This window comes from Panthera leo, chromosome D3, assembly GCF_018350215.1.
Source record: "Panthera leo isolate Ple1 chromosome D3, P.leo_Ple1_pat1.1, whole genome shotgun sequence".
Taxonomy (NCBI): domain Eukaryota; kingdom Metazoa; phylum Chordata; class Mammalia; order Carnivora; family Felidae; genus Panthera; species Panthera leo.
This window is the reverse complement of record NC_056690.1, coordinates 80,005,530-80,020,454: the sequence shown is the minus strand read 5'-3', so window position 1 is coordinate 80,020,454 and position 14,925 is coordinate 80,005,530. Positions and strand designations below refer to the sequence as shown.

The window sequence follows — 14,925 nt, the reverse complement described above, 5'->3', positions numbered from 1 at the left end:
CCACACAAAATCTTGTATGTGATTGTTCACAGCAGCATTACGCACAATGGCAAAAAAAGTGGAAAGAACAAAATGCCTATTAACTGATGAATGGAGAAATAAAATGTAGCATATACACCCATACGACTGACTGTTACTCAGCAATAAAAAGGACTGAAATACTGATACATATTACAACATGATGAAGCTTGAAATGTATGCTAAGTGAAAGAAGCCAGTCACAAAATAGCCACATATTACATGTAAGAAATGTATAAAATAGGCAACACTATAGAGGTAGAAAGTAGATTAAGTAACTTCCTAGGGCTGGAAGATGGAGGTGAATAGGATGTGTGATAACGGGTGAGAAATTTCTTTTTGGGGTGATGAATAGGATCTAAATTTAGATTAGGAGATGGTTGCACAACTCTATGAATATACTAAAAACAACTGAATCATACATTCTAAATGGGTGAATTTTAAGATAAATTCTGCCTAAATAAAACTATTAATTTAAAAAAAGGAACAACTCTGGAGTCGCAATGAGAAAAAATGCAATTCAAATTCTGTATTCAACAAAAATATCCTTCTCAAATGAAGGCAAGTAAACTTAATCAGTTCCCTAAATACTTTTCACCAAAGGTCCTTGTGCCTCAAGATGCTCCTAAGAAGAGTTTTAAAAAAAGAAAGAAACAAAAATACAGGTGTGTATGTGTGTAACCTCAGGTTTTATACTGCACATCAGTGTATCAAAGAATCATAAAAGTCATGAGGTAAAGCAAAATAAGATAGCATTTCCCCAAATCATTTATCTAACACATTCCTTTTTTGAGTACCTATTTATTACCACAAGGAGATAATGTTACTCAAAACACGTTTTGAAAAGAACTGCTTTCCCTATTTTCTATAACTTAAAAGCATTCATTTGTTAAAAGAAATAATGTGTTAGAACAGCGGTTGGCCAGCCAAGGCCTGAGGCCTGTTTTTATATGATTCCCATACTAAGGGTGGTTTTAATGTTCCATCATTTATTCATTCACGAAACACGTACGAAGCACCATAATCTGTGCCAGGTACTGTTGTAGATTCTGGGTACATACCCAGTGAAAAGACAGATAAAGACATAGTATGCCAAAAGATCAAGTATGATGCAGAAAAGTATAATGATAGAAAAGGAAAAATTAATTTATACAAAAATATCTCAACTCTTATTAGATCTCTGTGATGTAGTTGTTTTTTGTTGTTGTTGTTTGTTTTTTTAAACACAACTGTCTTGTCTCTTAGATTCCACTTCACTATCAGTGACTCCCAGATTCAATGGAGCCATGGAAGGCTTCAATCAGAAAATATTTTTAAAAAGTTTTTTTTTTAATGTTTATTTACTTTTGAGAGAGAGAGAGAGAGAGAGAGAGAGGAGACAGACTCTGAAGCAGGCTCCAGGCTCTGAACCGTCAGCACAGAGCCCGACGCGGGGTTCGAACTCACAAGCCGTGAGATCATGACCCGAGCCGAAGTCTGACGCTCAACCTCTTGAGCCGCCCAGGTGCCCCAATCAGAAAACAGTTTAAACTGAGCCCTAAAGAATAAATGTCCACCAAGTTAACTAATGAGAGGAAGAACAAACAAGTATATGGAGTTTTCAAAGTGGAGGCATAGCATGGTGTAAGTAGTAAGATTTCACTGTATAGAAGCTACGAGGGGTCAGGCAGGCTGGGATGTAAAGGACCAGCAAGGACATTTTATAATAGTGTACGGGAATGAACCAGTCTGTAAAATACATTAATAAAATCGATTTTGCAGAGGAATCTCTTTCTATATTAAATTTTACACTTACACATGCAGAACTGGTTTTCCAAAGAAGCTTTCAAGGAAGGTGGTTCCTCCTTAGTAAACACTAGCTCAGCTTTCTACTGTTTCCAAGATAGTACACAACTGCCTAGCTTTCCTACTCCGAAGACACTGTAGGATTTTGCAAGTGTTGGGGCCTTTATTATCAAAATATATTGCTGTTTTCCTGTTTAGGAAACAATAGAAATGAGAGACTCAAATATTCCAATTAGGCAAAGCCTTAGTGAACTGCACTTAACACTTGAACACCCTTCACACCCTGTTACTATCTGTCAGGCACCATCCTAAGTGCAAGGGATTCTGAGTCAGCAAGACTGACAAGGTCCCCGTTCTTAGAGAAAAGTCTACAGTGGAGACGAGCACATTAAGTAAAAAAGAAAATCAATCAATCAATCAATCAATTAATTAATTCTGAGGATCAAAATGGCATAAAGAAAATAAAAGAAGGCCAGAAGAGTAGGTAGTTGCAGGTTGGGGTGTAATACTAGTGTGCTCAGAGAAAGCCCTTCTGAAGAGGTGAGAATGAGGTATAAGAGTTTCAGACAGACCTGAGTCAGGAACAACAGAGGCTAGTGTAAACAATCTGAAACCCACTGTAAACAGTCTGAATTTTATTTCAAATACAAAGAGAAACAACAAAGCATATGATTCTTAGAAAATCCTTTTGGCTCATATATTTGGCTTAAATATGCCATATGCAAAAGTGGTTTGTAGACACAGCAATTAAGCCAGAGAGTATTATGCTAAGTGAAGTAAGTCAGAGAAAGGCAAACACCATACGATTTCACTCATACGCGGAATTTAAGAAACATAACAAACGAGCAAAGGGAAAAAAAAGGGAGAGAGAGAAGCAAACCAAGAAACAGATGTTTTCTGTTGAACAAACTGATGGTTACCAGAGGGGATGGGTGAGACAGGTGATGGGGATTAAGGAGCGGCGCTCACTCGCGATGGGCACTGGGTGTCTTATGGAAGTGACGAATCACTAAAGTGTACACCTGAAACTAGTATTAACTGCACGTTCACTGGAATCTAAATGAAAACTTAAAAAACGATACAATGAAAATTTTAAAAAGAGGCTATTACAGTCATGCAGGTAAGAGATAATCATCAGATTTAAGCCGGAAAAGTGGCAGCAGAAATGTGAGAAGTGGTCAGATTCAGTTTACGTTTTTAATGTAGAACCACATGTCCTGCTAATACAACGATGTGGGTTTAAGTAAAAAAGAGAAAACAAAATGACTCCTACAGACTTCATTTATTGAATTTGTATTACGAGATACAGAAGGTGAACAGAGGAGCCTCACAGGTTCTGTGCTTTAAGTGCACGGTAGTGGTGGGGGAGAGTCCTTAGCTTTCACCAGATTTGTAAGTATCCCTAAACAGAGAACACTATATAAACATTCTCACTTAAGTGAAGAAATCAAAGCTGATACTTACTAAGGGTGACCTATCTGGCTAATGCAAAAAAGGGAAAAACTAGAGGCCAGGTTGTCTTTTATTAAAATGAGCCGCTTTACACAGTACTTACTATTTATATTGATGTAAGGAAATAGACCAGCTGTGTTGAGAAAGCACAATATGGACGACTCAATGCAAATTATAGAAACATAGATTTGGACCCCACATAGGGTTCCCCCATTTAAAAAAAATGTTTTTGTTAAAATAATCTCTATATCCTATGTGGGCTCAAGCTTACAACCCCAATATCAAGAGTCACATGCTCTTCAACTGAGCCAGCCAGGCAGGCACCCCCTCATCATCTTCTTTTAAAACAATCAGTACGTGGTAATGATTGAAATGATTTCACTCTTCTTAAAAGTTTTTTTTTTTTTTTAACGTTTATTCATTTTTGGGACAGAGAGAGACAGAGCATGAACAGGGGAGGGGCAGAGAGAGAGGGAGACACAGAATCTGAAACAGGCTCCAGGCTCTGAGCCATCAGCCCAGAGCCCGACGCGGGGCTCAAACTCACAGACTGCGAGATCATGACCTGAGCTGAAGTCGGATGCCCAACCGACTGAGCCACCCAGGCGCCCCTGATTCCACTCTTCAAATAGAGCTAGGTCATTATCAATGTACCTTACCTTTAAATTCCTATTAAGGTGAACTAAGTAAAATTCCATATGTAGCACTCTTCTTAGAACACTGTGTTTGTATCCAGAGAAGCATTTAATTTCCTTATAATTTAATTATACCTGATAAATAATAACTTGCTATTAATTTAAGTTTCAACACAGCATAAACAAAAATGACAAAAAACCCAAAATATTACAGTATCCCTCATTACAGCATAATTTTATGCATGAGCCAAGAAATAACAGCAATAGTAAACACAGAAGTGTCCAAAGTTCACCTTGAAAGGGCACCTGGCTGGCTCAGTTGGTAGAGTATGCTACTCTTGATCTCGGGGTCATGAGTTCGAGCCCCATGTTGGGTGGAGAGATTACTTAAAAAAAGTTCACATTAAAAATGAGTTGTACTCAGGAACACTACTCAGCAACCAAAAAACAACTAGTGGTATGTACAACAACATGAACCTCAGTGCTTTATATGCTGAATGAAAGAAGCCTTACACAAGAGTACATACTGTACAATTTTGTTTAAGTGGAGTTTTAGGACAGGCAGTAGTAATTTATGGCAGAAAAAAATCATAATAGTGGTTCTTGGAGTGGGGTGCTACCTGGGAAGGAGCATGAGAGAACTTTCGGGGGTGAAAGTAATATATACATAGGCAGGAGTTTGGGTTATAACAGGTGTATTCTTTGGTTGAAACTCATCAAATGGTACACTTAAGACTTCTATATCTTGGGGCACCTGAGTGGCTCAGTCGGTTGAGTGACTGACTTTGGCTCAGGTCATGATCTCATGGTTTGTGAGTTCGAGCCCTGCATTGGGCTCTGTGCTGACAGCTCAGAACCTGGAGCCTGCTTCGGATTCTGTTGTCTCCCTCTCTCTCTGCCCCTCCCCTGCTCATGCTCTGTTTCTCTCTGTCTCAGAAACAAATAAACATTAAAAAAAAAAAAAAAAAAAAGACTTCTATATCTTATTGTCTTTATATCTTACCTTGAAAGAAAAATAATTCTAGATATTGAGCTCTTATTAATGACATGCATATTAAAGTATTTAGAGGAAAGTATACTGTTATCTGCAGCTTAATTTGAAAAGCATAAAAAATAGGATGGATTTTTGGATGAACAGAGGGTTGAGAAATATCTAGATATGAGACAAAGAAAGTAAAAAAAAGTAAAAATAATAAAATTTGTTAAATTAAACACTGCTAGGATCCACTGACTCCTAGATTTTAATATTAGAGTTGTAACACTAGAAAATAGCTATTATTGTCTTAAATGACAAAAAAAAATTTCTTTTAATGTTTTCCCTCTACTGTTTGAAATTAAAGCTTATATGGTGAGAATTTGCTTTACCATGGAGGTTATTGATACATATTCCTTAAACTGCTTTCCAAAATAAGTATATACAGCAATCTAAATTCCATCTGTAGTAATGGCAATGCTTGGTATTATTATTTTTAATCTCACCAATTTAACATACCATAAAAGTATACCTTCCTTAATTATGCATCTCTGGTTCCTGGTGAACATGAACACTCTTTGAAAAAATATATTAGCCATCTACTTTAAGTGTGTGTGCAAATTTTCTATTCACATTCTTTGACCATGTATCTAACATCTAGATTTTCTGATATTAGTTTATCTGGCCATTACTGCCCTAACCAGAAACTCCACTTGAGCACTATATCCTCTACTCTTAGTCACATCTTAGCTCCTCATTCTGATCTCTCCAACATGTGTATTATGTATAAAGCATGTATACCCAATAGGATGAACTTTTATCAACCAATATTCTGGTATTGTGACATCAGTCCTCACTGTTTTATTCCTGATTTTCATGGAATGCTAAGGACAATGTTGGTTGTGGGGTGCCTGGGTGGTTTAGTTGCCTAAGCATCTGACTCTTGGTTTCAGCTTTGGTCATGACTTTAAGGTTCGTGCTTCAAGCCCTGCATCAGGCTCCATGACGATAGCATGGAGCCTGCTTGGGATTCTCTCTCTCCCTCTCTCTCTCTGCCCCTCCCCTGCTCTTTCTCTCTCAAAATAATGAATAAACTTAAAAAAAAAAAAGAATGCTGTTGGTTGTTGATTTCAGATCAGTATTTTTTTAATGTTAAGTATCCATCTAATGTTAGTTTTCTAAGTATGTCTTTCTTTTCCTCTTCATATTATGTTTAATCATACATACAGACCTAGGTTAGAGCTGTTTAACCACCATACATTATTTCTCCATTATACTGTTAGTATTTCTCTGAAATTTTCAGAGAACTCCTCTGTATAATGGGAAAGTCCTTGGGGAAAGCAAACATACACACAGTTTTCAAGTTGGCATTATTATGGCCATTGAAAAATATTTTCTAAATGTTTTTTTAGTCCAAGCCAACCACAACGTTATGTTTTCAAAAAAAACCTAAATCTGACACCTGTCTAAATAATAAGATGTCACAAAAGTAAAAATCTCCTAATTCATTTAAATTTGTTCTATTTCAGAAAAAAAAAACCAGTAATGAAGAAAATAATTTCAATTTTGACTGAAATAACCTATAACAAATGTTGTAAAAGTACTTTGGATTTTCAGACTAATAACAGGTAATACTATAGCCTTAAGAGAAACATGCTTCTTTAATTCAGCCACAATTCTTTTCCAAGGCAAGTGCCTTTCTAAATACTATTAAAAGAGAAAGAAACTTTTAACCTCTTTTATTAAGAAGCTATCATATTCTAATATGGAGTATGCCACAAAGCATTTCTTCAAATTCTAGGGTTATGTAACTTCTCAATAATTCACTTTATAACTCAAGAAACTGAATGGCTCAGAAGTTTCATCATAGTTGGCAAACCGGTAAAACCTGTATGTAGGTTTCAAATTAGGTCTGAGAACTAAATTCATTATATGCAGTGTGACTATAAAGCATGCAGATTAATTTCATAAATCACATATGAAAGTCTCACATATATTTATTTTAATATTTTAGCACTATTGGCAGGATATACTTTTACAACAGTTCGAAAAACTGAAAAGGTATCTTTTATGGAAATTACATAGTACTTTAAAAACTAACTGTAATTAGGGGCACTGGGTGGCTCAGTCAGTTAAGCAACAGCTCTGTCAGCTGTGCTGACAGCTCAGAGCCTGGAGCCTGCTTCCGATTCTGTGTCTCCCTCTCTCTCTGCCCCTCCCTTACTCATGCTCTGTCTCTCTGTCTCTGAAAAAATAAATAAACATAAAAAAAAAAAAAAGAATTAAAAATTTTCACTATATACTCTTCTTTGTACCATCTAGTTTTGTTGGTATTTTGGTATTTTACCCCCAAAGGCATTTAATACTTTTTATAATGTGAGCATTTGATAATTAAAAAGTCATGAAAGTACCCAATTCATAATGAAAGGATAGGGAGAAAAGTATTACCAAACAATTAGCTTTATATTTGAATTCTTTCTGTAAAGGTGGTTTACTGAACCATGCCTAAATAAATCTATGTCATAGTAAATAACAAAGAAATATAAACTATAGAAATTCAATATATAGAAAAATAATAAATTATCCTTAAACCTGAGGTTGTATATAAACATTTTAATATGTTAACCACTTAAATTAAGTATGGATCTTACAGATCTGGCAAGGACAAAACTTACATTTATATTTTCTGATCCTCAATTTTTCTCCAATGCTGGGGCTCATTTCACGGACCCCTACGTTCAAAATATTTGAAAACTAGAGTATTAGAGATAGTCCAACCCCCACATTTTCACAGATGAGAACACAGAACTATGTATTCATTCAGTATTTAATAATCCTCAGTGGGGAATATAAATTTGGTAAGAGTTGGTCCTTGCCTTAAATAAGCTTGTAAGTCACTGGAATTAAGTCATGTATATAGATAACAATGATACAATCAGATCACTGTATGTTAAAGATTCAATGAATTAATCTGTGAGTAAGGCAGGAGTAGAAACCAAGTCTCCCAGATTGCAGTCAGCTGTCTTTTTCTCTTCGTCACAAGATTCCACAATGGGCTAGGCTTCAAAGTCACAAGACTAAACCTTAAGAAAAGACTTAAATGCAGAAACTTTATAACAAACTATTTATTTAAGTTAAATCTTCTATAGTGCTGGAGGATTTTGCCATATGAACAGTTGTCAGGCAAAAGGGAGGGGTATTAATAACTATTATCAATAATTATTATTATATTTTGGGGGCAGTTGAGTGGTTCAGTCAGTTAAGCATCCTACTCCTAACTTCAGCTCGGGTCACGATCTCACAGTTCGTGAGAGAGCCCACGCCGGGCTCTGTGCAGACAGCGTGGAACCTGATTAGGAATCTCTCTCTCCTTCTCTCTGTGTCCCTCCCCTGCTTGCACATGTGCGCGCTCTCTCTCTCAAAATAAATAAACATTAAAAAATTACTATTGTTGCATTTTTAACATGTTTTGACCACTTGTTCTATGCCAGATGCTGTGCCAGACACTTTCCGCGTGTAACCTTCTTTAACCTTATAACAGCCCCTCCACGAGAGGAGTCACCCCCCTCTGCCTCTTACAGTTGAGGAAACAATGCAGAGTCGCACAGCTAGCAAGTGGCAGAGCAGAAATGCAAAGTCAAGCTCTCCGATGTGGAGGCCTGAGCTCTAAACCATTAAGTTCTCTTGAATAATAACTCAGGGCACGGAGGTTCAGATCTCCCAGGCTCCAGGTAAGCTGGGCGTGATAATGTGAATGGCCTCAGAAAGATCACACTTGACTGGGCTTTGCTCAGGCAAAGCTGAGGGAATAGGCTACAGAGGGAAAGGCTAATTCTCACAAGGAATATGCTAAACTCACATATTTAGAGGATACTACTATCTACCTAAAGGTCATTTCTTTAGCACATATTCAACATTTATTCAAAGCTTTTTGCCCGGCATGGTGTTAGGCGCTGGTGACACAAAGACAAAACATGGTCTCCTTTCAATACTCGTGTAAAATAAACATTTATAAATTGCCTACTTTAGGCTTTGGTTCCAGGTACGAAAGAAGACACAGATATGAGGCATAAACTCCAACTAACATCTTAAAAGAAAAAAAAAACCTAGTCAGCGAGGGGCACCTGGGTGGCTCAGTCGGTTAAGTGTTTGACTTCAGCTCAGGTCCTGATCTCGCTGTCTGTGAGTTTGAGCCCCGCGTTGGCCTCTGTGCTGACAGTTCAGAGTCTGGAACCTGCTTCAGATTCTGTGTCTCCCTCTCCTGCTCTCACTCTGTCTCTCTCTCTCTCAAAAATAAATAAACATTAAAAGAAATTAAAAAAAACAAAAACAAAAACAAACCTAGTTAGCTAAAACTAACACCCCAAAAATTCACTATTAAGAGTTTATTAGAGGGCGCCTATGTGGCCCAGTCAGTTCAAGTGTCCAACTCTTGATTTTGGCTCAGGTCACAATCTCATAGTTGTGAGATCAAGCCCTTGGTCGGGCTCTGCACTGACAGTGCGGAGCCTGCTTGGGATTCTCTCTCTCCCTATCTCTCTGCCCCTCCCCTGCTGTCATGTAAGCATGCTCTCTTTCTCTCTCTCTCAAAATAAATAAGTAAACATAAAAAAAAAAAAAAAAAGACATGCTCCAGGCTGAGCTATAAAATAAAAAATATATATACACACATACATACATATATAAAAATTACGTTTAAGGGACACTGAGTAAACAATGGGAGTACAATAAAAGTTTTGTATATGGACAGCATGGTTGAAAAGGCAGAAAAAACAAAATGTTAGGAAGAACTTTATTGTATATATCCATAATAAAATATTTTAAAATCACTTTTATCATAAGCTATGCAAAAAAAATGGGAAAATATTAAAATTCCTAGATAGGTTTGTAAATTCCCAACAGGTTTGCAAATTCTTTTTGTCTGTAATATACAATTTTGCTAATAAAAAAATGTTTGGAAAAAGTTGCTTTAGACAGGAGGAAGCAATTTTAAAAGGTTTCAGCTGGAGTGGCATAAATAAATAGCTTTTAAGATCAAGTAAGAATAATGATGGAAGAAGAGATTAAGGGCACATGAACCAGTTAGAAGGTTAAAAATGATGGTCCAGATGTGAGCTAAAGGCCTTAACTAAGGTAGCACACAAGCACAGAACTGAGAGGGTGAGAAATAACAGAAAATATGATGACACTACCTTGAGTGAGCAATCTTATCCACCTACAACGGGACCAACTGGTTACAAAAACAAATGCACATCACTTCTGATTGCTGGGAAGAAAGCTACACCCATGACTTCAATTGTGGTCTTCTCTTCTTTGAGGCTTAGTCATGCTCTGTGACTACACCAGAAACTGGAGATGTAACCATGCAGCAAAATGTCAAGACTGAAAAAGAGAGTATAAACGAATTTGCCCTTGTAAGATTATTTCATTCAGAAGAACCATTAGTGACCATATTTGGCTCCAATGTGAGGCTCAGCTGATCCTGGTCTACAACCCAGATATCCTACAATCACATGTAGGGTATGCAGGTCCTGATATAGATTAAGTGAAGCACTCTGTAACATGGACCTCTTGATGAAATTAAGTGATGCTTTAGGCAGAGTATTCACCTTTGCCTTAGTGTGTGGTGCTACGGTTTGTCACTTTGACCGTTTTTTAAATGGTCAATTTTATACTATCTGACCTGCTTTCTGCATTAAGGAGGGTGGCTATTCTGATGGAGTTAATAAGATATACTCTGAATGAATTAAGCTATGTTGCCCAATCATACACTAAAATGACCTAAGAACTCCTGCTGAGCTATTTTAAAGCAGACATAAAACAGCAGTTGTTTGTAACGAAAGGAGTGTAGGCTTTGAAGTTAGTGATCTGGGTTGGAATCCTAGTCCTGCCACTAACTACATGATTTGTGGGAAAATGTAACAGGGCACACAGGAAAGGTAAGGCCCTGTGCCCATCTCCCAATCGGCAATCCTCCTCTGAAGTATCAATCATTGTTTAGCCTCTTTTGTATGTATCCTTTTTTTTTTGTATAGACTCTATTTATTTTTGTTTTTTGTTGTTGCTTTTTAAAATTTATGTATTGTTGGGGCGCCTGGGTGGCGCAGTCGGTTAAGCGTCCGACTTCAGCCAGGTCACGATCTCGCGGTCCGTGAGTTCGAGCCCCGCGTCAGGCTCTGGGCTGATGGCTCGGAGCCTGGAGCCTGCTTCCGATTCTGTGTCTCCCTCTCTCTCTGCCCCTCCCCCGTTCATGCTCTGTCTCTCTCTGTCCCAAAAATAAATAAAAAACGTTGAAAAAAAAAAAAAATTTAAAATTTATGTATTGTTTAATTTACACCCAAGTTAGTCAGCATATGGTGCAACAATGATTTCAAGAGTAGATTCCTTAATGCCCCTTACTCATTTTGACCACTACCCCTCCCCAAACCCGTCCAGCAACCCTGTTTGTTATCTATATTTAAGAGTCTTTTATGTTTTGTCCCCCTCCCTGTTTTTATATGATTTTTGCTTCCCTTCCCTTATGTTCATTTGTTCTGTATCTTAAATTCCTCATATGAGTGAAGTTATATGATTTTTGTCTTTCTCTAATTTTGCTTAGCATAATACCCTCTAGTTCCATCTCCGTAGTTGCAAATGGCAAGATTTCATTCTTTTTGATTTCCAAGTAATACTCCATTGTTTGTATGTATCCTTTTAAATTATGCTAGGCATATGCAAATATCTTTTTTGTACATAAATGGAAACATATACACTTATGTTATTAATTTATTCAATTTATAATAGAACTTGGTGATCATTCCACATCAGCACATATAGACTATTCCGTTTTAATTAACCAATCTTTACTGTTGATATTTAGGGTTTTTTAAATCTTTAATACTTTTACCTATAAATGATATTTAAAAAATGTTGGTTCAATTGTTTTAATGCAAACAAACATATATGTCTATAATAAATTACAGAAGTAGAACTGGAGATTAAAGAATATGTTTTTTTACAAAGTGATCGATATTGCCAAGTTACTTTCCAGAGTATCAAACCAAAAGTGCATGAGTCCATATTTTATGTTCCAGCCTTCGTGTCACACATATTTTTATCAAAACTACAATCAGAAGAGAATATTGCTTGTAGAAAAAACTTGTTGGGAAGAGTCCAGTGAGACCATAGATTCAAAAATTACCTATCAATACAGGCTACCTTTTTGATACAGACCTCTTATTTAAAGGTTTAGGAGATGGGGCACCCGGGTGGCTCAGTCAGTTGAGCGTCCAACTTCAACTCAGGTTATAATCTCCCAGTTTGTGAGTTCGAGCCCTGTGTCGGGGTCTGTGTTGACAGCTTGGAGCCTGAAGCCTGCTTCAGATTCTGTGTTTCCCTCTCCCTCTCTCTCTCTGTCCTTCCCCCTCTCACACTCTGTCTCTCTCTCTCAAAAATAAATAAACATTAAAAATAAATAAAAGTTTAGTAGACAAAAATCAGTATTCTTACTATTATGACTTACTAAAGGGCACAAAATGCAAATATTCATCCTTAAGAACACTGATAAAATGGACTAGAGATTTTGGTGATACATTCGTAACTCTCATCATTCCACCTTACATTCTTTGGTTAACTCTCCTTACACATCCATCTCTGACAAAAAAAAACAAAAAACAAAAAAGTTTTAATTCTTGGGGCACGTAGGTGGCTCAGTTGGTTAAGCATGTGACTCTTGATTTTGGCTCACATCATGATCTCACTGTTCTCGTGAGATCAAGGCCAGCGTCCACAGAGCCTGCTTGGGATTCTCTCTCTCCCTCTCTCTCTCTTCCCTTCCCTGTACACACACACTCTCTCTCTCTCAAAAATAAATAAAGAAACTTAAAATTTTTTTTTTCAATTTTCACCATGATGGTAAAGAAAGTCTTTAAGAAAAATTAGAAACTTTAAGACTGTTGCTAGGTCCTTTTCTTTTCCTTTTTTTTTTTTTTTTTTTAATGTTTATTTATTTTGAGAGAGAGGCAGGGGAAGGGGAAGAGGGTGTGCTGCAGAGAGAGAATCCCAAAAGGCGACACGCTGCCAGCCAGAGACTGACGCAGGGCAGGGCTTGACCCCACCAACCAGGAGATCAGGACCTGAACCAAAATCCAGAGTCAGAAGCTCAACTGACAGAACCACACGGGTGCCCTGCTAGGTCCTTTTCTAATGGTAATTCTACTTCCATATGCACGCACAGAATATTTACAGTGCAATAAAAAACTTTGGTATAAAATAGTTTTCTTCACTTGACACATGCTAAATATATCTTAAAAGAGATCTGTATCAACACAATAATAAGAATTATAAACTGATTCTGAAGATTTCCTTTCCAAACAACATTGATCCTCAAGGTCACAAATGGCAACAGGAGATTAAGAATAGATAAACTGGTACACAGGTACCAATAGTTTGTGAGCAAAAAATGATTTTTTTTTTACAGTTATTTTGCAATTTCAACTAATAGATGATATTCAATATAAAGTAACAAAAAAGTAGACAAGTGCCAGACACGTATGAAGAAATAACTTACTCCAAACAAAACAAAATAAAACTAATGTAAATCTCCTCAAATCAAAGAGGCACAGAGTTCAAAATACGGACAAATAGCAAAACGCTATTTACTTAAACATCAACAGCATATTTTTAGTATAACTTAGAAACCATAATTTATCATCAAATCTCAGTACTTATAGGTAGAAGCCAGTAAAAATAAGCCGTTAATATTTAAGACCTTTCTCGGTATTTGTAATTTTTAGACCAAGGTAAATGTTTTTCATCAAAAAACCATGGGGGAGGGGCGCGTGGGTGGCTCAGTCGGTTGAGCGTCCAACTTCAGCTCAGGTCATGATCTCATGGTTCTTGAGTTCAAGCCCCGCGTCCGGCTCTGTGATGACAGCTCAGAGCCTGGAGCCTGCTTCAGATTCTGTGTCTCCCTCTCTCTCTGCCCCTCCCCAGTCATGCTCTGTCTCTCTCTGTCTCTAAAAAATGAATAAACGTTAAAAAAAAACCAAAACATGGGGGAAGAGAAGCATAGTTAAAAGCCATACAAAAATGGGGCACGTGGGTGGCTCAGCCAACTTGGGCTCAGGTCATGATCTTGTGGTTTCTGAGTCCAAGCCCTGCATCAAGGTCTGTGCTGACAGCTCGGAGCATGGAGCCTGCTTCGGATTCTGTGTCTCCCTCTCTCTCTGCCCCTCCCCTGCTCACACTCTGTCTCTCACTCTCTCTCAAAAATAAACAAACATTTAAGAAAAAAATTTTTAAAGCCATATAAAAACAAATTAACCAAACTTAGTTTTTGACCTAAAAATACTAAGCAAAATGAAAATTACATTAATTCTAGTTTTTTTTCCAATCAAGTTTAAAAAAAAACAAAAACACGCATACATTCTGAAGATCACTAACTTTCTTTTTGAAAAATAGAAAGTATAATTTCAATTTCTGACAGAAATAAGGTCTGCTTTCTCTGATTAAAATCCCTATCTTGTTTCCTTTCAGCCCAAATACCACAATGGCTTGAAATATCATACTGCATTTTTACAAGTACCCAAATGGAATCACTTTATTTAGTGGAGAGCCAGATAATGGTAAGCATGGTCCCAGATGTTTTAAATAAGGCAAAATATAAAATAAATATTATCTTTCCTTTACCCTCACTTCCTTTTCCTTTTCCTCACTCATGATAAAGAGTCTAAATATGGCCAAATAATAAAGTTACTATTTATTCAAAATTCCACTTTCTCCACAAATACCATTTCATCATCACAATCAGCAATAATTTTTCTATATCTGAATGTTTACACTATTATTTGTGTCACTGTTCTATAGCTTTTTCATGTGTTAGTCCTGCTGCCTTTTCACCAAGAACATAAGCTCAAGGACCTGCATTAAACATCTTTTGGATTCCCACAATCCTAACTGATTATACAATTTAATAAATATATTGATCAACATAAGATATTGAATAGCAACTATATTCAAGTCACCGTGCTAGCCAGTGAGACTATGTGAGACTACTTTTGAAACTACAAGAAAGGCATTGGC

At 36.9% G+C, this 14,925-nt stretch overlaps 1 protein-coding gene across 8 annotated transcripts in view; it reads right to left on the bottom strand.

The window, feature by feature from the left end:
* The window catches only part of RELCH (RAB11 binding and LisH domain, coiled-coil and HEAT repeat containing), a 114,456-nt gene that overhangs the window by 93,474 nt on the left and 6,057 nt on the right, over positions 1–14,925 (bottom strand). The window contains exons 1-2 of one of the 8 annotated variants that reach the window (XM_042910356.1): positions 10,056–10,180; positions 7,539–7,595 (exon numbers count right to left, since the gene is read on the bottom strand). The exons of the other annotated variants lie outside the window; for them this stretch is intronic. Of the exons in view, the coding sequence (XP_042766290.1) occupies positions 7,539–7,584 (46 nt within the window). The 5' untranslated portion in view covers positions 7,585–7,595; positions 10,056–10,180. Of the gene's footprint in view, positions 1–7,538; positions 7,596–10,055; positions 10,181–14,925 lie in introns of those variants that run through there. 8 annotated transcript variants of the gene reach the window in all.